At 39.6% G+C, this 24,675-nt stretch overlaps 1 protein-coding gene across 5 annotated transcripts in view; it reads left to right on the top strand.

Moving 5' to 3' along the window:
• Positions 1-24,675, top strand: part of OSBPL1A (oxysterol binding protein like 1A) — a 77,578-nt gene that overhangs the window by 32,499 nt on the left and 20,404 nt on the right. For all 5 annotated transcript variants that reach the window (XM_065627899.1, XM_065627897.1, XM_065627896.1 and 2 more), the window contains 2 exons: positions 16,497-16,659; positions 23,741-23,897. In XM_065627899.1, coding sequence (XP_065483971.1) covers positions 16,497-16,659; positions 23,741-23,897 — 320 coding nt within the window. The remainder of the gene's footprint in view (positions 1-16,496; positions 16,660-23,740; positions 23,898-24,675) is intronic.

Here is a 24,675-nt window from a genome sequence, read left to right as displayed (position 1 = left end):
TACAAATATCTGTATTTAATATATGTGTGTTTTGTGGTCTGGGACATATGTACGAGCATGGCTTTTATCACTTAGACGTACTACCTTGCTGGACTATGAATGAAGAAGGTGCCTCTAAGCTCTGTCCAAATGACTCCTTAATGAGACTTCTTATTATCCATTTCTTCGTGGGGGTGGAGGTGAGGAGAGCAGTGATGACACTCTGCAGTCCAGGGATAACTTATTGATATGAGTATGCTGAGCAAATCTGTCTAGAAAAGTCCTGGAGTCCATCAACAGCCCTTTCCAGCCACCGGGCAATATAGTCAGCTACATTAACCTCTTTCAGGACTTTGGAGCCTTTGGTGTGGGGGAGGGAGAGACAAAGAGGAGGTGAGGGGCCTAACTAAAATCAGGGAAGCTAAGAAAGAGGTTATTTTTGATTTCTGTGTTAGGGCTGGGGAGGGGAACATGTCTTGCCTGGCTGTTATACTAGTGCTAGAACCATAGAGTCCTTAGTCCCTCAAGTCATGAAACTAGTGCCTGTGTTTCTCTGTTTGTTTGTTTTTTCTCCTCCTACTTTGAAACAGGTGACAGCCCTGTTGTTTTTTGTTGTGTGGGTTTTTTTTTTTTACTTCCTTTCAATCACTGGAGCACAACAGAGCAATTCTGTTGTCCGTTCTGTTCTGCAGCTCTTACTGAAGTAGTGGAAATCAAAGCAAGACCTCAGTGTGTCAAGGCTTGTAGGTAATGCCCCAAACAGCTGAAGCCCTGTCCAGCCTGTAAACATGAGGAAAGGAGGGCAGTTTTCAGACAGCTGATAGTTACACTGGGCACAGCAAGAAGTGTCTGGTGTTGAGACACTGGACGTGTGTTCTGCATCAATAAAACCTTTATTGCCTGTACGAATCTCTGACTTGCCCTGTTTTTTTCCCCTCCTCTTTATATGAGTAGAAATGTACTAGAAATACCTAGTGCAGCTTGAATTTTGTTTGAAAGTAGCAAGTTAATTGGAGGGTTCTCTATGCTCAAACAGATGCCCAGGTGAAGACCAATATGTTTTGTGGAAGACCATGGACTATATTGTGCTGTGGAATGGCATGTAAGGGAACAAAGCTACTGGCAAGAAAGTCATTTGGCAGGTTGTTTCTTCTGCTAGAATGTCAGCAGTTCTAGTCATGCCGTCATGATTCTTGCTGTACTAATTTTTGAGTACTGTGCATGTATGTGTCTTTCATCTATACTAAAGCTCTAGATGAGAGATACAAATCAGAGTAGCTTGATAATGAAATGTTTACAGATGGCATAGTGTTCTTCCTGTGGAAGCATTTTGTTTCTGACACTGTACTGCAGCCTTGCAGATAGAAAGCTAACTACAGGTCTGTGAAGACAACATCTTTTCATTAGTATGTAAAGGAAACAGTTTAGTGAGTCCAAAGTACCTAGGAGATAGGGGAGTTAAAGAAGGGAACTTTTTTTAGAGACTTTCCTAGAGCAGCCAAGACTGAATAGGTCACCAGAGTGGGCAGAGAAGCTAAGCAGCAGCCCAGACGGAAGCTTGTTAAAATAACAAATACTGGGACTCCATTCAGGGAAAAGATAAGTAAATATTGCTGCTTTTCTTTTATAAAAGGGTATTACGTGTGTTGACAGTATGCTTACAATTTGAAGCTGTTGATAAGATCCTTGGTCGAGTGCCGTATATGAAAGGCTTCTGGGTGGCAGATGGTCTTGGCTAACAGAAGGATGCCTTAGTGTTATTATAGGGCAAAAGATGAATCCTACTATGTTTTTGTAGTACAGCAGGATCCTTACCTTTTTTTTTTCCTTAAGAGCGTGCACTTCAAAAGTTAACCTTTTTCCTTTTAGCTAGTGATATGTTTGAATAGAATCTATTGGCAAAGTGACATTAATTTCTGGTGACAGGGAAGAAGCTTGCTGACTTATAGTTCTATGAGCCTGTCCAAAAGCTGGTCACACAATTTGTCTGAAGGCATTCTCCACTCAGCACACCGCTAATCTGTTCTTGCACTTTCCAGAGTGGATTAATGGTTTTTAAAAGTTTGTCTTCTAGTTGTTGTTGAGTTTTTTGTTTGTTTTGGTTTTTTTCTTAGCAGTTGTTAAGCAGCCTTGTGTAAACTAACTTGGAATCTGTTTGTGGGCCTCTGGGGAAATATAATGTAAAAACATGTTGGTTTGAAATGACACCCCTTCTCCCTGGGCTTCTGTCACCCCCACTCTGAGGTTTACTTCTGAGGTCTTGTCTATGACTTGTTTGGGGATTTTAGTTTTTAATGCAAAAACATGGAGAAAAGGGGCTTAGCTGAGGCTGCAGGAAGGAAAGATCAAGCAGCAATCAAGTTAAATGGAATAGTATTTTATATAGTAAGCTTCTAAAATAGGAATTAGCAATGCTGTTTTCTGTGAGTATATTTGAAAAATGGTGCTCTTGTCTGTGTGTGCTGATAGAGAGGAAGAAAAAGGAAATACAGAACATGGAAATTTTCTTTGTGTTCTCACTGCTTACTGCTATGAGGATATTGTTTGTTTTCCTCTCTGTTGTGCATGGAAAACAAACTGGAGTGATTAGGGTTCACATTTTAATCATTCTAGTGTCTTTGATTTCATAATGGCATGTAAAGCTGATCATCTTGTTTTCAGTGTTCTGGTTTGATGTATTTCTGATGTGTTTTGCAAGAATGGAAGAAGAGCAGAGTTCTGAAACTTGCTAGGTCCCAGACAGCCAGTGTATTGTCAGCCAAGGACTGGTAAGATTTCAGGAAAAAAATGAACCAGCAAAACCCAGCATTTAAGGCTGAACGTCTGTGCATAGCACCATACTTGTTAACTATGTGTTTGTTGGGATTTTTGCATGCAAGTGTGTGAGATACTTGAGTGCAGTGGCAGTCTGGCTACATGGTCTGGTTTGATCTCTCAGCTGTGTAAAATATCAGAATGCTGAACTGGGTGACTGCAGTCACACATATTTACTAAGTCTCTGGAGATGTATTCTCCTTGACCTTTCTTTCTTGAAACTTAAGGTTTTTATAATTTTGTAATTGTAAATATGATAAAAGCTAGTTTCTTAGAATAATAATAAAAATAATTTCTACACATAGGAAAAACAAATTCCATGTAGCCTGTTCAGTACTGGATATTAACACATGCTTTTGAGGAAGATACAATATTTAACTCTTTATTTGCCATATGTTTTGTGTGAGGTTGTTTTAAAGGCATTGTCTTGGAGTAGCATAAGTAATTTAAGGCTTCATGTCACTTAACTGTTGTCAAATCATCTTAAGTTCACATGATGGGATTTTTGGTATGTTTTATTTGGTCTCCTTAAATGACAGGGATTTTGGATCTCTTGCTATATGGGCTAGTAGCCTGTCCGTGTGCAATTGTGTGGCCTTTCCTTGAGTAAAGGAGGTTGACTGAGTCTAAACTTAACCTTTCTGCTGTTCTTTGTTGTGTTTTTAGTTGGTATATTTTAGTCACTTCTGGTTCCATGAAATATAGGTGTCTTCCAGCTACGAAGAATAAAATGGATGATTTCTCAATTAGATAGTACTGGTGTTTGTGTGAGGATGTGTGTGGGTTTTTTTCACCTGGCCATAATCATGGCTTTTCAACCAAAACTGCCTTTTTTTTTTTTTTGGTACACTTTATTCAATGATTCCTCAGAGTTGATACCGTTTTTGTAACAGAGGTCAACCATTGTGGAATTTGAACTCTTGTCTGATTTTTTTTTTCTTTTTTAATCTCATGAACTGAACATGTACTTGTTGTCCTCTCTCGCAGACTGCCAGTGACTTCAAAAACTTTTTTGGTTTTAACATGAATATTCAAAAGTGTGTTATCTCTGCTTGCTGTGCTGTCCAGTGAAGCAATGTGTTTGTATAATGCTGAGTCACTGGGGTTAGCACTAGAATTGGTAAATGGGCTGTGTTTAGGAAGTTTTCATGTACTGAAAATAAATCACTGGTAATATATTTTTCCTTGAAGATATGTGCCAGGCCTGGTCATCAAGGAATGTTAGTAACTTCTTTCTCCAGAGTGCTCATATTGTTCTTAACATCACCCCATTTTAAATGTATCAATAATATACTTTAAAAAATGTGTACACTGTTATGTACAAATGGGAATTGCAGGCCTGTGCTATCCTATAAGAATAGCTCATACACACACAAAGCAAATTACGCTTCGTTTATAGTAAAGAGCTGAGCTGAATGTCATTGCAAAGGAGTGATAAGATAGAGGGCCTCTTACCAATGAAGTGTATCCATTTGTGTGAGTATCCTGGAGAGTCCATTATAAGAGGATGTCCAGCTTTGATGTAAGGACAGCCCTTATCTGAATATCTCGTCTTTATAGAATGCATTTGGGAGTGACACCTGTGGTGCGCTTACTCTGCTTGCATAGTTTTGTGTTAAGCCACTTGTAAGGTAAACATGGACTTAGTCACGGTTTTGAATAGGAATGTTTTCCCTCCTCTCATACTTGTCACTGCTACATTATTAGTGTTAAATCTTAGACATCAGTGCAATAACTCTTGGATCCATAGGTATAGTAGGAGACTTTGAGAACGGCTTCAAAGCATGCCTATTTGAAGGAAGCCTGCAGTGTACCTTATAATGTAGGGGTACGCCTACATTTTAGTACAGTTTAGTCACAGAAGCAGACTATAAACTTTTTCATCTGCTTCAGAGAGTTTTGTGCTGCCAAAGCTACACTGCTCCCACAATGTAAGCTCATTTAGATACATCGTTTGACCCTTGAATAGAAATACAGATTTGTATTCATCTTGAAATTTAATAGTGTTGCTATTGCAAGATCCTTTTTTTGAGTCAAGAGCTATGGTGGAAGAACAAAAATATTCTTTGCCTTGTCTGGAAACATTCAGTTTAATTGGCCAGAGCATCAGCCTCTAGGCGTTGTGTGGGTCTACCATAGCAGAAGGGCATCTGCAGGAGTGTGGATGGTTTAAACTGATAAACCAATAGGGCACGGTCATACAGGAGGATTTTATCATCGTAGTGGGGAATAATCTCAGTTTGTGAAGATAATGGTATAACTCCTCTAGGTAATATGGTAATCCATATATGTCAGTAGTTTATACCTTTCTGGAAATGCCACCAAGACTATTAACTGTGGAAGTATTCTGTGCTATGTATGCAACTTGGATTTTCTATTGTTCCAGTGAAACACCTTGCTGCAAGGTCAGACAAATCAAATTGAGGTGAAAATGAGCTGGCTGAGCCTTTAAGATAGCTTGAAACCTTAGTTGCATCTGTGCCTATGGATAACAAATCTAGTTTTGTCTGACCTGTATATTTTCCAGCTCTTGAAACCACTCTAATCTCACGGAATAACAAAATGGCTGAGGTTGGAAAGGATCTCTAGAGGTCTCCTGGTCCAACCCACCTGCTTAGGCAAGGCCACCTAGAGCTGGTTGCCCAGAACTATGTGCATATTCAGTGCCTCCAAGGATTGAGACTCCTCAGTGTCTCTGAGCAACTTGTGCCAGTGCTCAGTCACACAGTAAAAAAAAAAAAAAGTTTCGTGATGTCTGGAGGGAACTTCCAGTGTTTCAGTTTGTGCCCATTGCCTCTGGTCCTGTCAATGGGCACCACTGACGAGCCTGGCTCTGTCCTTTTGTCACTCTCCCTTCAAGTATTTATACAGACGGATGAGATCTGCCCTGAGCCTTCTCTCCTCCAGCCTGAACAGCCCTCAGACATCCTCACAGTTTCTAAGAGGCAGTCGAGTACAGTAGTTTTGAAAAAACTTCCGGGGACTATGTGTCACAGATCAGCTGATAACATATGGACAGTGTTTTTTCAGTATTGTCTTTGCTCCCACATAAAAGATATCATATCCACAAAGCAACACATCACTCTAGGCTGTCAGATCCTGCTTCAGCTTGGGGTGGAGAGAACTCTTTGAATTCTTTAGACTTAGACTTTCAAATCTACCTTCTAGTTTATTCTAGCAGCCAGTGGATTTTATCAGATAAGTTCATAAAAGAGCTTACTAGAAGTTTGAGCTGGGGCCACTTCTTCCTCTGAGCTGTAGATGCTACTGGATTGCGTATCAGGGAATAATAATAGATTATTTATTATTAGTAAACAGCTTTGCAGTGTTAAGTCTGTATCTCAGGAAGAAGCAGGCTTGTTTATCTACTCAATTCATCTTCAGTTACTTTTTCACAAGGAGGACCTGAGTAGCAATGAGTAACAAACTGAATTATTGCAATAGAGAAAGATAAACCCCAACAACAAAAACCCTCACCAGATAAAGGCAAAAGTGTTTGAGATCATTCATAAGGAGAGAAGATCTGTTCCACTCAGTGAGAATATTTGGGTTATCTAGCCATTCTGCATGGCAGTGGTGGTGCTCCGTAGTGTCTCCTTGTAATATAGTAATAGGTGTCATATTGGGGTATAATTGTAGTGCTTTTAGACTCTGGTAATTATTTCTAACAAAAATAAGAAGTGGGAGGCAATATTTCAGATTTCATTCTCGTTATGCTGATGTCTTTTTGCTAATTTGCTCTAAGGTTGTGAACTTTCAGTTTGGATTTCCATAACCCAAAGCAGAGTTATCTGTCTGCCCTAACTGGAGGACAGACTTCCCTGTGACATACTCTAATTTCAGGAAATGTCTTATCAGCCCAACCAGGGCCCAGCTGACGTCCGCTGGCTGCTGCCTGCTCTAGGGGTAAGGTCAGAACAGCAGTGCAGAGGAAGATCTTCCCTGAGAAGAGACAGACTTCTTAATGCTGCAAGTCCTTCTAAAATCTGAAGTAGAAATGGGATTTCTGCATTTGTGCCTGTCTTTGAAGTCTGGTTCTTTAATATTGGAGTGTTGAGAAGAACTTGTTCTGGGCTCTAACAAATGAGAATGCCTTCCAAGGTGGATTGTGTTTGGAGATCAAAACTCCCAGCAATGTGGTGTGAAACTCATTGTTGACTTCTGGCCTATGTAGGAGTTCAACTTTCCTCATTTTTAACTAGTTTGGTTAGCATTCGAAATAAAAACTAGCAAATAAGACATCTGAGTTTTTTATGAATGAAGAATAACTGTACAGCATGTGTGTTTGTTTTGGAATTGCTTTTGTTAAAAAATCGGCAGTTATTCTTCATAAATAATTAACAAGATTCAAAATGCGGAGCTTGTAGAACAGACAACCAGCTTCAAATGTGTTAATTTTTTAATGGGAAGCTGGTTTCACTCTGAGTCAGTGTGTTCAGTTGTGTAGCAGCACTAGTAAGCCACTAAGAGCCAACAAAAACATAGCAAAAACATGACAATTGCTTCAAAAGAGAAAACATTAATACATGCATTTGCTGTGGTCCAACTGGGAAGAAGTATGGGGTAGGGGAATACAAAGGGGTTGATCAAAGTAACCAGTGGTGTATACTGAAAAATACTCAAGGGAAGTAGCTAGATCGAAACTGCCTTAAGATCTATTTTCAAAACGGTCCTTAAGAATCAAAAGGAAATGTTTCCTGTGTGTTCTTGAGAACCTTTACATCTTAAAGTCTGGTCTCTGTGTGAGACTACCGAACTTCGAAGATGTCCAGAGTCTTTCAGAAGGAAAAGATGCAAAAAAAAAAAAGTCTCTATCAGACCTGAGAACATGCGGCAATGTACTGTTGTAGTCCTGTTGGCATTAGTATAATACCTCTGCTTGAATTAGACCCATAGTTTGGGTAGGGTTACTTGTAGCATATGCCTTTGAGGAAATAGATACTTAATCTCGCTAGGCCAGCAAAATAACTTTGGGGTGTGGTTTTTTCTGGTAATCTTGTAGCTCTGCCACTTGAAACAAGCTTCCCAAACAGGTACATCACTGCTGATGTCATTCAGCCCCATCTTGTTTTGGCATAAACTATTGGCAAATGTGAATAGCAGCCATATTTAATTTCAGCTTCACTCAGCACAGAAACAGTACTTAACAGAAAATGATGAAATCGGGCGGCTTTTTGTTTGAACTCCTGAAATTTGGCTAATTATTATTATAATACTCAAACACAAGTAGGGACAGAATGCACTCTGGAAACTGGCAACTTCTGCAGCTCTCAGACTGAAGTAGGCTTCATGATATTTATCAGTTTACAGTTAAGTCATCTCAGTAAAATGAAAAAAAAAAGGCACAAAAAACCCCCACTTTTGAGAGGAAGACTTGGAATTGCCTGAAGTCTCAGTTTAGAAACAAAACAGAAAAAGCTCTGTTAAGTTTTGACCAGTGCAGGATCACTTTGAAGAAAGCAGTTTCTGTGATAGAAAAGCTTAAACCCAAGCTTTTAAGCCAAAACTGTCCTTCTAATCTGCAATCAGAAGTCTTTGCAGTTTGTTCTTGCACTCCTAGATGGTTTCTTGGCTCAAAACTGCGACATTCTCCGCTGGTTAAAACTGTGGTGCTTCATCGGCCTCTGAATAAACAGACTTTGACATAACCAAATGTGGAAACAGGAGAGGGAAGGAAGGCAGCAAGCTCCATGTTGGGGAGGAAGTGTCAGTGCCTTAGGAGGGAAAGCTGGGAGGCACACAGTGTTTGTCCCTGGCATATGGGTAGTTCAGAAACTGTTAATCCAGGCAGTCTTGAACTATGAATTTTTATAACACACTTGTATCTGGAAGAAGGGTGCTGGCTGCTTTCAGCATCTCCAGCTCTTCTGCTGAGTAACAGTTCTCTTACTGCCTTGATGTCTCTCTGTGTTGATGTGACTCTGCCGAAGTCTGAGTTTCTTCTTTGTGGATGATAGCTTGGCTCTTGCTTCTAGCAGTGGTTCTGCTTTCTCTGAGTTTTATGATAATATCTGATCCTTTCCTTCATTAGCAGAATTTTATTATTTTAATAAATCAAGTATAGGGAAATATTATAACGCTGTACTCAGAAGAAGTAGACTCCTCCTCTTGAACTTTTTGAGGTGAATGTTGGTAGTTAACTAACAATGAATCCTTCTGTTCAGCTGGGGAGTGATTGAGGAAGTCTTATGACTTGATTTTACAAGTCTTTGGTTTCTTCTATAGGCTTTGAGTTGGGATATAAGTGAATAGATTACCATGACTTCAAATTGGTATGTATTGGTATGCTTGTATGTGTGTGAGTCTTTCAGCCTTTGTACAAAAAGGAACTTTATTGGTGATATTTCCTGTATATGAATCTGAAAGAAAGTGAAATGTTGTTAGCCTTCTGAGTTTTTTTTTTTCTTTTGAATTTGATGATCTCAGTAAGATGTGGTACTCTGATGCTGTATCTGTAGAGTCAGCTGGCCAGACTTCTGAGATGAAGACTGATGATGTCTTGTGATACAGTAAGTAACCCTTTACCTATCATCAGTGAGCTCAGCTTACTTCCTTGATTAACTGGTCACATCTTGTTTTGCATTTCAGTAGTTGCACTAGCAGTAGTTCAAGCCACTGGCAAGTGCTATCTAACTACTCTATTTTTAACGAGAGATCTGATAGATCTCTTAAGCAGGGTAAATGGTAAGCTTATAGCACAGAGAGAGAGAGAGAGAGAGAGACAACCTAAGCGTGAAGCAATGGCTGAAGTAAAGCATGACTTCTTTTGGATCAGTGCTCTGTACCCTGGGGTGAGCCAAGGCTATGATGAAGTTTACAAGAGCTGGTTTACTCCAGCAAATGAGTTATGATACAAGGCCTTAATGTATGTTAAGATAGCAGATGTTCGTCACAAGTTCCTTGTGGGTGATGGGGAGTGGCAATTCAGCAGGGGGACTCTGTTTGGAAAGGCTTGTGTGTAAACAGATAAGAACTCCAAAAGTTTTGTATAAAATACTTACATGCATTAGGGCTTTAGGAATGTAGTGATGTGTTCATGAAAGGGATTGCATCTATTTGGGAACACTTTGGTTTTGCTTTAATGTGAGCTGTCACACTTGCAGTTTGTGTCCTATGAGTCGTCATAACATACTTGTTACTTTCTCTAGTACTTCAAATACCTGAGGCGTGCTAGCAAAGAAATGTACTGAAAAAAACATACTAAAACTGTCCCTGGTGGTTGTTTTTTTTTTTTTTTTGGGTGAGGTTAGGAGGAAAGCAGGATTATACATACTCTTAACATATACTAATGCATGCTTAGTGGGAGTTAAGTCCCATAAGTAGAGCTAAAAATCGAGCCTCTTTTTTTTTCTGGAAAACTTCCTCTATTGAAGATAAAATGTAGTTAAAACTAAGAGAACTCCACGTGAAAGCAACTGGTTTCAGTTTTCACTTCAGTAGTAGCTTAATCAACAACTTAGCCCTACTCCAGGTAGCAGATGATTTAAAAGCAGTTTTTCATGGAAGTGTGTCCTGTAGCATTAGTGCTGCAGTAGCATGCTTCAAAGTTAGCTAACCAAATATATAGAACTATTCTATTTCTAAACAGATATGCCTCATGGAAGGTATTCAAAGTCTTTATATTTCTTCCATGATGAAATGGAAAGGCAGTTTTTGTTCAGGACATGGAGGCAGACTTGACTCTTCTTGAAACTATGTAGTTTTCATTCTACATTACATGTAAAATAATAACAGATTTACTTAGCACTAGTTTAAACTGGTCACCGCAAAGAGCTGGCTTATGCATGGAGGCGCTAGCAATAGGGGATGCATTGTACTAACAGCAAAATTGCAACTATGTGAGCTTCTCTGTTAGAATGGACAAATAGCATACATATCAAGCTGCATGGAGGTTGTGATTTGCACTGTTAGCCTCACGTTTTTGGTAGCGGTTTTCATTTGGTATGAAGATCACAGAAGAAGAGAGAGAATCCTTGCTTCGGATTCCCAGTGCTTCCTGTGAGTAGTTTTCCATAGTGTAATGTGTTACAATGCAGAGCTTTTTAGGTCTTGTTTTTCAGGATAGTATGTCCTGTTGGAGTCGCTGACCCCGGAAACTAACAGTTTCATATAAATAGATGTAGTGTGAAGCAAATGGCAGCCTTAACTGATGTTTACTTGGTTACAGAAAGGAGGATTGTGTTTCTTAATGTCAGGAGATGTCCACAGAAAACCATCAGTTCTACTATAGCAGTGTTTTTCTACTTTCCAGCCAGGTGTTGGACTAGTCCTTGGCTTCCCGCTGAAAAACTTGCATCTTGGGTCTGTGCTTCATGGCGAACATCCCATAAGCAGTGACATTTTTTGGGAGGATGGTGTTTCTGTGACAGTTGGACAAAGCCATTCGTTTTGAAAACCAAAACCCTGCTTCTGAATAGTCAGAGCCGCTGGTGAGGCTGTGTCACAGGCTGCTGCCCTGTGCTCAGCTCACTGCACAGCAGAACTGGTACGCAGTGTTCTGAGGCTCTGGCAGAGTCTGTCTTCAGATCCCCCAGTGGCTGCTATGTGAAAGAGGTGGTCCTTCCTTCCTACACAGCTCAAAAGTCTGCATATTTTGGGTATTCTTATTCCTAACACTGAGTGCTTTTGAAAGTAAAATTCAGCTAAATCACACTATTACGAAGTCTGTCTTTTCTCTCAGTCTAGGAGAATCTAGAGCTAAGGTATGCTGTCTTTCAATTTACTACTGTAATGCTAAAGGTACGTAGGTCTACATATTGTTGAGGTGTCTGTATTTGTTCTGTGCCTTGCTTGCTTTCTGTTCTTTTAAAGATTTACTTGCAGCTGCAATAGCATGTTGCTGAGATGATAACTTATTAGCTGGGCATATAGTGGTGTGACCCTTTCCTACCCCACAAAAGTGCCACTGTTGTTGGGCATTAATTTAAATTAAAAGCATCCAGCACTGAACAAAGGAAGTGCTTTGTGTATTGTGCTGACATGTCTTCAGGATGGACAGAGAGAGGCCTTGGTTACAGACTGCATCAATGTAGTCCAAGACTTCAGGCTTTAAAAAAAGAAAAGAAAAAAAGGTGGTTTGGTGCATGTTACTAGTCTCCCACCTACCTCATGGAAGCTGAGGGTACAGAAAAGAATGGGACTGGTGTTTGTTATACACAGATAAGCTTCTTGGTATTTTGGAATGGGCATGTGGACTTTCTGCTAGGAATACACAGTGAAGGAGTTAACTTTTAAACCGTGCTCTTATGCTTAGCAGGACTTCTAATAGCAGGGAAAGACAATAAAAGTGTCTGCAAATAGCACGTTGCTTTTCTTTTAAAAATAAAATAAATAGAGGTCTGACTGCTAAAATAACTCTGCCATTTAAACTCACAATTCAGTGCTTACAGCCTTAAGGACTCAAATGTTTATGGGAAGCTATTTGGAAGCAGATTCCCATTTGGTTAAACCAGAAGTAAAACCAGTTAACTTGGATATCAAACCACTTCAGCTGGAGAATTTTTTTTTTAACAAATTGTTGTACTGACCTAGATACTGAAGTCTTGGTGGTTATGTGTCAGTGTACCAGGTTATAGCTGTAAGGTTAATGATTGAGTGATTGTTTATTTCTGTGAGACAAAGCTACATCAGCATTTATGAATCTGAAGTTTCACTATAATAATATTTTCTTTTTAGAGATGAGAGCAAGACTGATCTTAACTGTCATTGTTTAACAGTGCAAGCACAAGCCTGACTTTATTGATAGCTGTAATTGCTGTTGTGAAGAATATCTCCTGACAAGGGTAAGGCAGGGAGCCCGACCAGCTGAACATTGGGAGCTTAGCTGGCCTCAAGCTGGACTCACTGCTGTGTGCTGCTGTCCCTGTGAAGCTCTGTGGAGAGCTTAGAACTGGCATTGCAGGGACCAGCAGCAGGGATCAAAAAGGTGACAGCTGTGCCATGGCTGGAGGATGAGGAGCTGAACCCAGTACGATGTGAATTACCATCTATCTCTTTCTCAGCTCAGGCACCGCTACTAGAGGTACAGAAGCCATGGCTGTATCACAAGCTGTCTTACGCAGGCTGTCAATAAAATGACTCTTCTGATATTTTCCTGGGTATACTCAGACTGGATTTCCAGAGCTGTGTATACAGTGATACCTGCGTCATTTTGGTGTGATATTTTACTACCATATATATATATTTGCGTCACTGTGTAGAATAGTGTGGGACTCAGCTAATGCAACTTCACAAAATCATATGGTATTCCACTGAAAAATATTTGTCTATTTGTGTCCAGTTTAATAGACTGAAATGTGTATGCTTCTGAAAGTGGTTGTTTTCTTCGTCATTTCATGCTCTTTCTTGCTTTATACATATATCCTAAAAATTTGTATTAATAAGCATTTCTAAAACTAGTCTGGACGTTTCTTCTGTAATCTTGCAGTTTTTGCATTGTGACACTGAAGAAAGAGAGCATGGGGAAGAAAAAAACTTTAGGAAAATGGATTTAGTTGAAGTCTTATCTCAAACTGGTGGTGGAGTAGCTAGGGAGATGGAATAATTAACCTTTATCATTGGCCAAATCTTGTGAATGAAAAATAGGGTATGGCAGAATTATACATAACAGCAATCTACTTACATTTTTTGAAAACCTATCACTCAGTTGGTCAATTATGTTGTTCAATAAATTTATGCTTCGGAAATAGTGCCAATCTGCCCATATATTTCTTGTGAAGCTTGGAAGAATGGAGTATGTGGTTCTGGAAAACAAAACCAAACAAGCCAACAGAACCACCCTGCCTTTACAGCCAAATTGCTGCAAGAAGGTTTCAGGAGATTTCTTGTCAATAATAAAAGACAAGGTGACAAAATGGTAGTATTGCTTAAAGCTGCTTTGTGTTTAAAAAATAAAAATAAATAGTATGCTTATTTCAAACAAAGTTATTTCTCCAGTGATACCTGTGTAGAGTACGTGAAGGGGTTGTACTAGGTCTATCTCTGCAAGCATTGCTTTTCTACAGGTGAAATCAGTCAAATAATGGAAGTAGAACTGTCTTGGTTTTGTAGTTTTCACATTGACACTGTAGAACTGTTTTGGCACTCAAGGACACAGTGTAGTTACAGACAGTATTTCCAGACCACTACCTGAAAAGAGCTGCTGGTGTAAACTCTCACCATTCACTGAATACTTGGCTGTAGAGGTCGGTGGAGCCACCTCCAGCTCTGAACGCATGTCCATCCCACAAGGTCACTACTGTTGGCAGAAGCTTAATATTGGACTCATGTCCAGTCCCCAAGTACTGAATTAAGATTGTTTCTAAACCAGTTCATTCAGATACGAATGAACATTGCAAAGGTTACAAGCAGCCAACTTAAACATGTTTTCTTTTTTTCCTTAACTTCTGGCTAGTATTGTGCTGCCTATCTAACAAATGAGAAGTGGTTTTGGTTTGTTTTTGTTGTTCTGGTGGTGTTTTGTTTTGGTTTTTTTTCCTTGCATACTAGTAGTGTTTAATTGCTGTGCTAGTGATTGGCAGCTAGGAAATCTGGAAGTACACAGGGAAGTGAACCTTACTGTAAAGCTGGTTATTTACTTTCCAAAAGGGGGTTTGTTTCCAGTACACCTTCTGCCATTCTGACTAGCTCTATATTATGATAGTGCAGAGGAACCTTAAAGTCAATAAAAGATTTTGTGGGGAGGATGTATGTTAAGCCTATATCTGTTGTTGCTTTTTTAGTCACAGTACTGTGCTTTTAGAGGATGCCAAGAAAAGGTTCATATGGCTTTCATTAGATAAATTTTGATTTTCTTTCATTTTGCTGTTAAATAACATTGAAACCTAAGTTTTAGGTAAAGATTTAAATCACTCAAATCATTTATCAAAACAAAACATTAAGAGTATAAAGACATCTAATTCAATACTGCAAAAAAAATTGCAAATACCATTTTAATAACTGGTTTCACTTTGCTGTTTGAAAATAAAATGTATTTTTCATTCTTTTTAGTCTTCCACCCTCCCTCTCTTGGGAGAGTGAAATACTAATGCTGTTTCTCGAAACGAGCAGTTTTTTAACTGTTTGATAGCCTGCAAAATGTAACTCCTGCAGAAACTGCTTAATAACAGATCTTTTGCAGTGGCATGTCTGATTTGTATGGAACATTGCAGTAATTGGCTTCCTTGGTACTGTCAGAGTGAACTTTAAATGAAAGTGACAGTAACTAGTCCAGATTTTCTTCGTTTTCTTCAGGGTAAAACTATTAGACAGTAAGTGACTTACTGGTTTTATTGCTTTCAATTAGCAACCCAATTTTATACTCTTTTAATTATCATTTAATTGGATTGCCCCTTTACACTCACAGCCTGGCAGCCAAACCAGCTGATTTAGTTTTTGGCACAACCGAGGGGGTGAAAATTTCTTCCATAAATCTTTCTTCAGAGAATATGTTACTGCCAGCATAGAAACTCTTCTCTAAAGTGGCAGATCTGCTCTAAGATCTCCTTTCTAGCCTCTAAATTTGTACCCCCTCATTTGTACCCAACTCTGAATCCATTTGAGTGGTTGTTACAACTGAGGGGGCTGAAGCCTCCACAGTAAAGCTTTAGTGTAAAGTGTGACCAAACAGGACATACAAACAGTTCCAAAATTAGATTCCAAAAGGTAATGTTGGTATATGTGTAAGTTGCTTAGGAAAGTAAGTTGTCCCTGTAACTGTTCCAAGAGATTGTCATGTCCTTGCATCTTCTTAGTGGAGGGAGAATTAGCTTTGTAAACTGACCTTTGAGAGTAAACTAGAGGAAAAGGCAGGGGTTGGGGATGTTTTTAGAACGGGACTAGAAGGGAGAGAGGAAGAGAAAGGGAAAGTCAATGGTTTAGGGCCTGAAGAAGTAGCACACTAAAAGACTTGCTGGGCTGGGAGAAGAGGCCCTTCCTGAGCCTTCAGCTACAGCACTCTTTTCTCCCTGGCAGAAACAGGATGTGGGAAAGCACCAGAAAAAAAAAAAAAAAAAAGAGGAGGAAACAGGAAGGACATGGTGCTCTCCCATTACTAGTCCTGGACTCAAGACGTGGATATTATAACTTTCTCTGGAGCTGATTGCATGTGTGGGTTTAAAAAAAACCTCCACCATCTGGTGGCTGGACTTTTTTTTTTTTTGTCAGCTTCTGGCTCCTCTGTGAACTGTTTTGGGAGTGGGAAGGGAGAGCTGTTTATATTGACATTAAGTCAGTTAGTAGAAGAATCTATTTTTTCGACCTCCTATAATCCCCAGGGCTAAATGTTTTCACCTCATAGTTCAGTTGCAGTTATTTCTAGCTGGCATTCACTCCGTAATTCAATTTAGGTGATGCTACTTGGCTCAAATTAGAGCAGACTAGTACAAAGAGCTTGGTGTATATAGAAACCGATCACCAACTCCACAGTTAAGGTAATTTAAGCAGAGTTGTATTTCCCCTCAGTTTTAAGGTATGGTTATCTGTCTTGAATTTACTTATGGTATTGTGATTTATACTGTCAGATCTTTATTTGTCAGATTTCTCAGCCACTGAAAATGCCAAGTAACAACCTTATTGTCATCACAAAAATACTGTAATATTCTCATTCGTCTATGTGGTTTCAGTTCCAGCTGTTTGCCAGTTATTTGAGTCTATTTTCCAAATAGCTTCCAGCTACACATTCTCTGGAGAGGAGAGATTTTATTCATATATGTATCTACTTATAGGTGAGGAATTTGAAACTGGAGCATGAGCAGGAGAAAAACAAGATCTTGTCAGAAGCATTAGAGACGCTTGCTACCGAGCACCATGAACTAGAGCAGTCTCTGGTTAAGGGATCCCCGCCTCTCAGCATCATCAGCGAAGAGCAGTTCTATGATGCTGTTTCAGGTAAGTTAATGATGTTGAGAATGTGCGTGTGGTGAATGCGTTGAGGGATGAGGGGGTGGGCACAGTCTCACTTGAAGTGAAATCTTTGCCTTTCTAATGTGGAACGAATTTTAGGAGAATGCTTCATGAACAGGCCTCTCAAAATTTGCCCCAGTTCAGCTGTAGAATTGTGTTGTTTCACTTTAGCATGACAGAGTTCAAGGGCAGTCATGAAAGGTCTGATTGCTTGGGTTGTTACACCCTTTTTTAAATAGCAAAACTTAAGGCTCCTATTTTAGGAGATGTAACTGTATCTGGTAGCCTTCTGACTTGCCTTCTTCATGGTGGTATACGTTTTTTCTTTTATTAAGATCAGTCCATAAAAGTCCCTAGCTTTGAGGGATAATAAAGTTGAGAAGGGCTTGTTCTGTTTAAATTTTGTATACCCTAAGCGTCACAGGTGGAAGAAAAGGATGAATCGAAATCCTGTGTGCATTTCCAAAATACCTTTTCCTTCTCTATTTGCTCTTCAGTTTACTATCTTTCCTATTTTTATGTGCAGAGCATGCAAATAGTGATTTTTTTTTTTGAAAACTCTGAACTGTATAAGATGATTACAATATGCATTTGTATAGAGAGGCTGTACATAGCGGAGCTCAATAATAGCTCTAACTGGGTGATCCTGCAGCACACAACTGTCTAAAACTATGAAGGATCTGGAGAAGCTTGAGGGTGAACATAGTTTAACTGTAGCAGAAAATTCAGTTGTGATGGCATACTTCATGAGCAAGTGTGGTGTGACTTTTTCTGCAGGCTGAAGTGTCTGTTGCTTCTGACAGATGAGCGGTGTTCCCAGACTCCTCGATAGGTGTGCTGCAGTGCACAATTTGAGCAGGGGATGAAAACAGGCCAAGTGGAGTCTCTGCTCAAGTGTAGCACTAGCGCAGCAACACAGCACGTTGGCAGCAGATTTTGCTGGTTGGCACAGTAACAAATTTAGCAAGCTTTCAAGGAGGATAAGAGATTGAGGAACACTAGAAACAGGTTCTTCAACCAGAACCAAAAAAACTATTCTACTGAAAGGCCACAGGCAGAGAGTAGTTGTTTATCTGGTGCTGCTGGAATGTTGTCTCTCCAGCAAGGCTTGCTTTGTGTATATGAGAGTATACTCAGCTTTAAAGAGCTGTTAGTCTATACATCTCAACTGGCTCGGTCTCTAAATCTTGAATGAATGTGTCCAAAGCCTTGTCTGTACTTGGGAGAGGTGGTATTTTTGTTGCTTGAAGCTGCAAACAAATCACATTGAGTGGGTCTGTATAACTGTGAAACTTGTTGAGCATATGTATCTGTGTATGTGTGTATATATGTAACATATATGTCAATTCTCTCTCCTTTGAGAGAAGTTACTTGGCATAATTAATCTTGATTGCAATTTAAATAATTTTCCAGGACAGACTCACTTCCTTGACTGTCTGTCAACTTCATCAGACTTCTATTAGATTCTCTTCTCTTTGTTCACAGTCATTGCTTTGCAGTGATTATAGTTCTCTCTGTCTCTGAAGGCATGTGTTTGGGAGAAGGGCACTCTAGGTTTTTGGGGGCTAGAGAAGGGAAAATGTGATGTTTTTCTGGATGCATGTTATGACTTTCACCGTAAGCACAAAAGGAAGTAGTTTTCTGGCGGGTTTTTGGTTTTGGTGGGTTTGTTTGGGGTTTTTTTTTTTGGGGGGGAGGAGAGGGATTGCTAATCACTGGGATCCTGGTAATAACTTTCTAACACTCTTGCTTCTGCAATGTCTGTGGATTCTCAACTATAGAAGGTTCCTCATCTCTGTATAACAAGAATACAGTGAGAGCAGAGGAGTCGGGGATATATGACACTGGCTCAGAGTCTGGGAATGTGGGTCATCTTTCTTGGGCTAATGAGACAGGAGACATGATAAATATTTTTGTAACACAGAGTAGTGACTAGGCCCAGTTGTCAGAGGCTAAAAATTTATACCTCCAGAAATTGAAACTGCTAGGACTTTGTCATCAAAGCTTTTGCTAAACCTGATTTACAATCTCATAATATTTTAGTAAGTTAAATTACTTGATTTTTGATAAATAGACATAGTCATGAATTATCTTACTAGGCTGTATAGGAGATTGAGCAAACAGTGATGTATTTTTAACAGGATGGTGTTGCAAGTTATAATGCCTGTCAGTGGAAAAACACCACTATTTTGAGAGCAGTTTTTCTGTTAGGATACCATCTTTTTCTAGTTACAGTTCTTTGAATTTTTAAATGTCCACCGTAGGAGTGAGTTTAGATGTGAGAGTATTGCATAACTAGGCTTGCACTTTGAGCTGAAGAATCCTCGGCTTCCACTTGGCAGGTTGAGAGAAGCTACTGCCGCATTTTTGGTTTGTTTTTTAAAAGAACGTTGTCTGCGTGTTAGACACTTCTGGTTGTTTACTCACAACAAAAGTTTTGCTAGCTGTGACAGTTCAGGGCAATGCAGGACTGTGATTTTAGAACAAGAGGTGTATTAGAAAGGATATGTTCACAGCAGCAGCTACTTGTCCCCACTTACCATGCTCTGATTCACATTGTAGAGCAATCTGATTGCATGAACCAGATTCCTGAATGAAGCTGAATCAGAAGATAGTCTGGTTGCTATTGGACACTTAGTCTGTGGTAGGAGAGTAGAGCTGATCTGAAGAGAACACCGCCAGAAATGTATCTGGTTCAAGTCCTTGGCACCATCTGTTTGGCTTGCAGATCTGCTCCAGCTGAGCCCTGCTACCTGCTGCTGTTGGCACAGGCTAAATTGGTCACTGGTCAGTCTCTGTTGTGTAGTTCTGGTTGTAGAAATTGTGGGCACTATTACAGAAATATCCTCTTTTCCAAAACTGGGGCAAGAAAAGTGCTTGTAATGTGGTAAGATTGCTTACTGAACTAGTAGTTTATTTGCTGAAGTCTCACCTTTAAGTGATATGCTGTTATCAATGCATTCTTACTGTTGTGATAACTCCTAAATCCCTGTCATGGGAGAGCAGTGGACACTCAACATGGAAGGAAGAACCTGCAGGAAATGGGAGTTCACTTTGTGCTGCCAAAGCATGATATCCAGTGTTAAGAACAGCAGAGTTAAGGGTGTTATTAATCTGAACTCAGATGGCAATGGGTCAGTTAACAGTGCTTCCCGGTGCACTGATGCTTTCATCATGGGAGTGGTGGAAATGTGTAATTAAACTCGATAGCACAGAGTGCTGGCACGCTCGGTTTCAGGATTGAATGCTTCACATGTGTCAAACTCTTCTGTGTTTAAAGTGGGGGGGGGCAGTACTGGGGAAGGGAAGAAGCACTAAATAAGTAGCAAAATTTAATAAGACCAATGGCATCTCCTGGAGAGCTGGAGAAGTTATTAGCTTTGATTAAGTATACAGACCTCAGGAAGCATATGAAAATGAGCTACAAATGCAGACTCTGTCCACAATGCTGAGAAATGGCTGAGCAAGTCAAGAATTAAAGGGTGAATGTACTCATTTTGTTTCTTGCAGATAAGATTCCCTGATTACATACAAGTTGCACAAACAATTTAGGAAATGCTTGGAATTATCCTGATTTTTCTCTTTAATAGGTTTTACCTGAGAGGGGTAGGTTTTCTGCAAACACAGCTTTTGTGTGTGCTGAGGGAAGTATTCATGGTTTTACATAGATGTGATCTTACTTTAGATGCAGTTATTTAGGTACAGGAATGTTTAGATTATGTGAAAGCTAGCCTGTCATAGTACAGTTTCAACTGTTATGTACCACTAACGGGTGTTCTGTTTATAAATAATGCTCCTAAATGGTACAACTAGTAGTAGACTAGTTCTGTGCTTTTGCTCACTTCTCAATTTGTCTCCAGTTATCAACTCACTTCAAAGTAAAAATTTTACAAAAAGCATAGAAACTTACTGCCCTTTCTTTCCATGTTTAGGGTAGTTTGACAAGTGGCGCTTTTTTTTAACAAGTACCAAAAATGCTCCACAACCTTTGTGAGAACACTGCTGGCTGTGGACGTCTTGCTTTGAATATAGTTAACAGAATATATTCAAGTATCTCAGAGAGGAGTGGGAAACACCTTGTCAGAATTCAAATCCAACCTTGCTAGTGGTTGAACACTACACTTCTCAGGTGTATTTACTAATCAAATACATTGGCCAAACTTTTCTATCTAGAACTGAAGACTTACCTGGTAAGTTGTTGCAGTAGGAAATGAACTTCCCTTGAGTTAAGTTTCTCTCATTGCTTCTGCTCTTTCCCCTTGCTTTCCCACTCTTGCAAAATGTAGCTGGTGTTTCTACTGTTACCCTGACACTTCAGGTTTCATGAGCTGAAGTGCTTCCTAGTCAGTCTGGTCTTGTCTTAAAAATCACTTAAAAATTTTTGGCTTCTGAACAGGGACTCTTATTCCTTCTCCCCGCTTCTCAGCCCACACCTCCTTAAGTTCAATAGGGAAAAAAAAAATCTTCATTTTCTCCTAGTCATCTGTTTGACAGCTGCTCTGTAGCAACTTGTGAATATAAATCTTTTTTTGCAGTGATGGGGGAGTATGCAAATCTTAATTCAGAAAAGAGTTAGCTGCAAGTACACTGGGAAAAGCTCATTTTGAGTTGCCTGTCGATCTGTGCTCATGATACAATACTGGGCTTGTTCACTCTCACACATAAACTCCCAAGGCTTGTTAAACTTGTTGGGTCAAAGGAGGTAGCTGAGGTTTAGGGATTGGAGGTTGGTGTCTTTGGCAGGAGCTGTTGTAGACAGGCTTTCTCAACTAGAGTCATTTCCCAGAAAAATGAGAGAGGTGTCTCTAGAGAGCAATTTCTTACAGCAGTGTCTGACTTTGTTCTTCCACTGTTTATTGTATAGCATGCTCATGTTTTAAGGCATGTCCCCTGGAGAAGGCTGGCTGGTCAGTGTCTACAGCTTCTGGAGAGGTTTGCAGGTGTGGAGTTCAGTCCAGCATAATTGTCTCTTGGCACTGTAAGGCCAGCATTAGGAGAAGTGATGTGTAGTGTTTAAAAACCCTTGTTATACTGAGAACCATATCAGAGTGTGGTCAGCTCTTCCAGTGAAGCTTATTTATCCTTCCCTTTCCACCTCAGGAGTCCCAGGTCTGTTACTGAAACTCAGATTGAGGGAATTGTGTGTTGCGACTCTTGCTGGAAATAAGACAATCCCAGACAGTACAGGAGAAAGCAGCTTTACAGGCAGCAGACTCTTTGCTTTATGTTACAGGGTTTCTTCAAGCTTTTCTTGTCATGGTAACTGTTGGCATAGTTGAGCAGCTCTTTTCAATAGAGAGGTGAAATACTTACCTTGAATGGGCTTATAGTTCATCATGCAGTCAGGATGCTGAGGCCCAAGTTGTGTTACTCTGCTGGAGTGTCTGTGATATTTGGATACCCAACAGTGTTTTCCTGACTACCTGGGCTTATGAGGAATCTGGAGGAATCTGTGTTTTATGTAACAGACTTGTCCACAAGGAAAAATGCTTCTCCTTATCCTACTTGTTATATACAGTACCCACCAAACTGATGCTTTGATATGTTATATCATAATTTGGCACAGAAGTAGACTGACAAATTTGGGGAAACTTGTCAGAAGATTCTCTGGAGTGCCAGTCCACTTTTAACATATACTCAGCACCAGCTGGCAGTTCTTTTCATTCCCTAGCAACTGGCTTAATTTCAGTACTGTCTTGATGAGGATAGGGATGGATGTTTTTTAATGAAAGCAAAGATCTCCCTTATGCTCCCAGATCCCAGTCTTTCTAGAGAGGATGGAGACATTGTGGCATAGCCCATCCATTCATCAGGACTCTGTCCTGTTCTTGACCCTTCTGTAATATGGATGTAGTAGAAAGTCCTCTTGTCACTATCCCATTCACCAAAGCAATATATAATTGACATGTTCTAGAGAAGCTATTGGCATAATTTTTTAAAGAGAAAACAAAAAAGCACCTGGCAGTGGACAGCTGTGACTGAGATATTCTTTGGATGGACTATTACTTCAGAAGGTTTTGATTACTAGTTTTGAATTAAAATCAGTGTGTGAAAGAATGACTAATCTTGCAATTATTTCTCTGGGTATTTGCAGCCAAGAGCAGAAGCATATGCTGAAGGAAGTACATGGCAAGAATGGTGTCTACTACAGTTCGGGTTTGCTTTTTTCAGAAGCAGTGAGGCTTGCGTTAAGCTGTTTACCATTCTGCGTTGTACCTGATTTCTGTTAAAATATTTCCCAATATTTCTTTTGTCTTGGAATGTTCCCTTGCTTCTTGGAACTTGCAATTGGATGATCTTTTGGCAATCTTGTCTAGTTTGAAAGAAAAAGTGAAACAAAAATACAGCCTGTTGCCTGAAAAAATTTACTTTGTGATTTGGGGCAAGACTGTGTCTTCTCCAGAACTGATCAAGCACTACCTGACCAAAACACTGGTTGGAAATAAGATGGAGTTGATGTTGTGTTTAGTCATAGGTGTGATGTGGATTGTACTATTAACCTGCCTTCCAGAGTACAAAGTTTGTCTTATTGATCGGTGAGCTTATCATTTAGACTTTGCTGGGACTTGCGTGGCTAATGTAATCCACTGCATACAATACCACCTTCTGTTCTTATTGGTTTGGTAGGTTGGGAAGTAAAGGTTGCTGAGCAGCACTGAGTGTCTTAAGAATTTAGTCCGAACTGAAATCTTGTGTAGGAGGAGTCAATACTTGACTTTCGAGGTAACTGGTGTTTAGTTAGGTAAGATACTGGCATCTACATGATGCCGACACTTGTCCTAAGCAGGTTATAGTAGATTCAGTTTAAGAAAAATGCCAGATTTTGTCTCTGCTTGGAGGGGTTTTAATCTACTGTATTTGTATTTACCTCGCAGTCTCTTTATTCTGTATCCAGACAGAGAGCTGCAGCGGTTTGTGGCAGTATGACTTACTTACCAAATGGATGCTGTCATCAGGACACAGTAGCCTACTTAGGTTTCAGTTTTGTACAAAGAGGGAAGATCTGTTGGGGACTGAAGTCTAGCACAGGCTGTAGATTCATTAACATGCACCTGCTCTTTTGCAGATTCAGAGTCTGAAAAATCATTAAGTGGGTTTGAAACAACAGCAGCCTTCTCATTAGAGGACAACATGGATTCAAAAGATACAATAACTTCAAGCATGTCTGAAGAAAAGGTTTGCAGCAGTGGGGAGTCGCTGTCTAACGGAATCAAGAAACACAGGTAGGATGTTGCCTGTTCTTAAGGTATTATAATATGAATTAATGGTGAGCAAAAGACCACAGGAATCTCTGAAAAGCTAACCATGAAAACTTTTAAAACTTTCTTAGGGGTAACTGACAAGAAGTTGGTTGTGCTAGGATTTTATTAAAAAAAAAATTCCGAAGCTAGTGTGGTCTTTTGCATCTTGCTTTTTGGTGATCAAATCTGAATAAGTAAAAATAAAATATAATGTGCTATGTAAAAATGGACACACTTGTTTTTCAATAGATCTTATTGAAATCTATGTGAATTTTAATTCCTTCATGTATCTTTAATGACCTATGCCTCCTATTGCCTCTTTAATTTCCAGTCATTTGATCCCTCTATTTGTATCAGGAATGAAAGAAAAATATTGCTAGCCTTGCATCAGAAACTGAAATGTGAACAAAGGGAGTCTTATTCTAAAAGTCTCATCTATGTTTTATGTGCTTATTTTATGTTGTCAAATGATCCATTTTTGTTTGTTTCCTTGCCCATAAAGGAGGACAATAGGTCTGGAGATAATGAGATGTAATAGACACTACTATTCTCAAGTTTCAGTGACGGGGCAATACAATGTTTGTGCTACAGATCAAGCTAGACTTCAGTGTGTTCTGAAAAAGGCTGCTTTGGAAGTGTTTTGAATGTGCAGAATGATGATGGGGACACCAGATTTCTGTAGAAACAGGAAATTCATATGTAATTTTCCAGAAGCAAACAAGACCTGCTTTAATTACTTATCTTCAACAGTTAATTTGTG

The sequence above is a fragment of the Caloenas nicobarica genome, chromosome 2, assembly GCF_036013445.1.
Source record: "Caloenas nicobarica isolate bCalNic1 chromosome 2, bCalNic1.hap1, whole genome shotgun sequence".
NCBI lineage: Eukaryota > Metazoa > Chordata > Aves > Columbiformes > Columbidae > Caloenas > Caloenas nicobarica.
The sequence above is the reverse complement of the archived record's forward strand: the minus strand, read 5'-3'. Positions and strand labels throughout refer to the sequence as shown.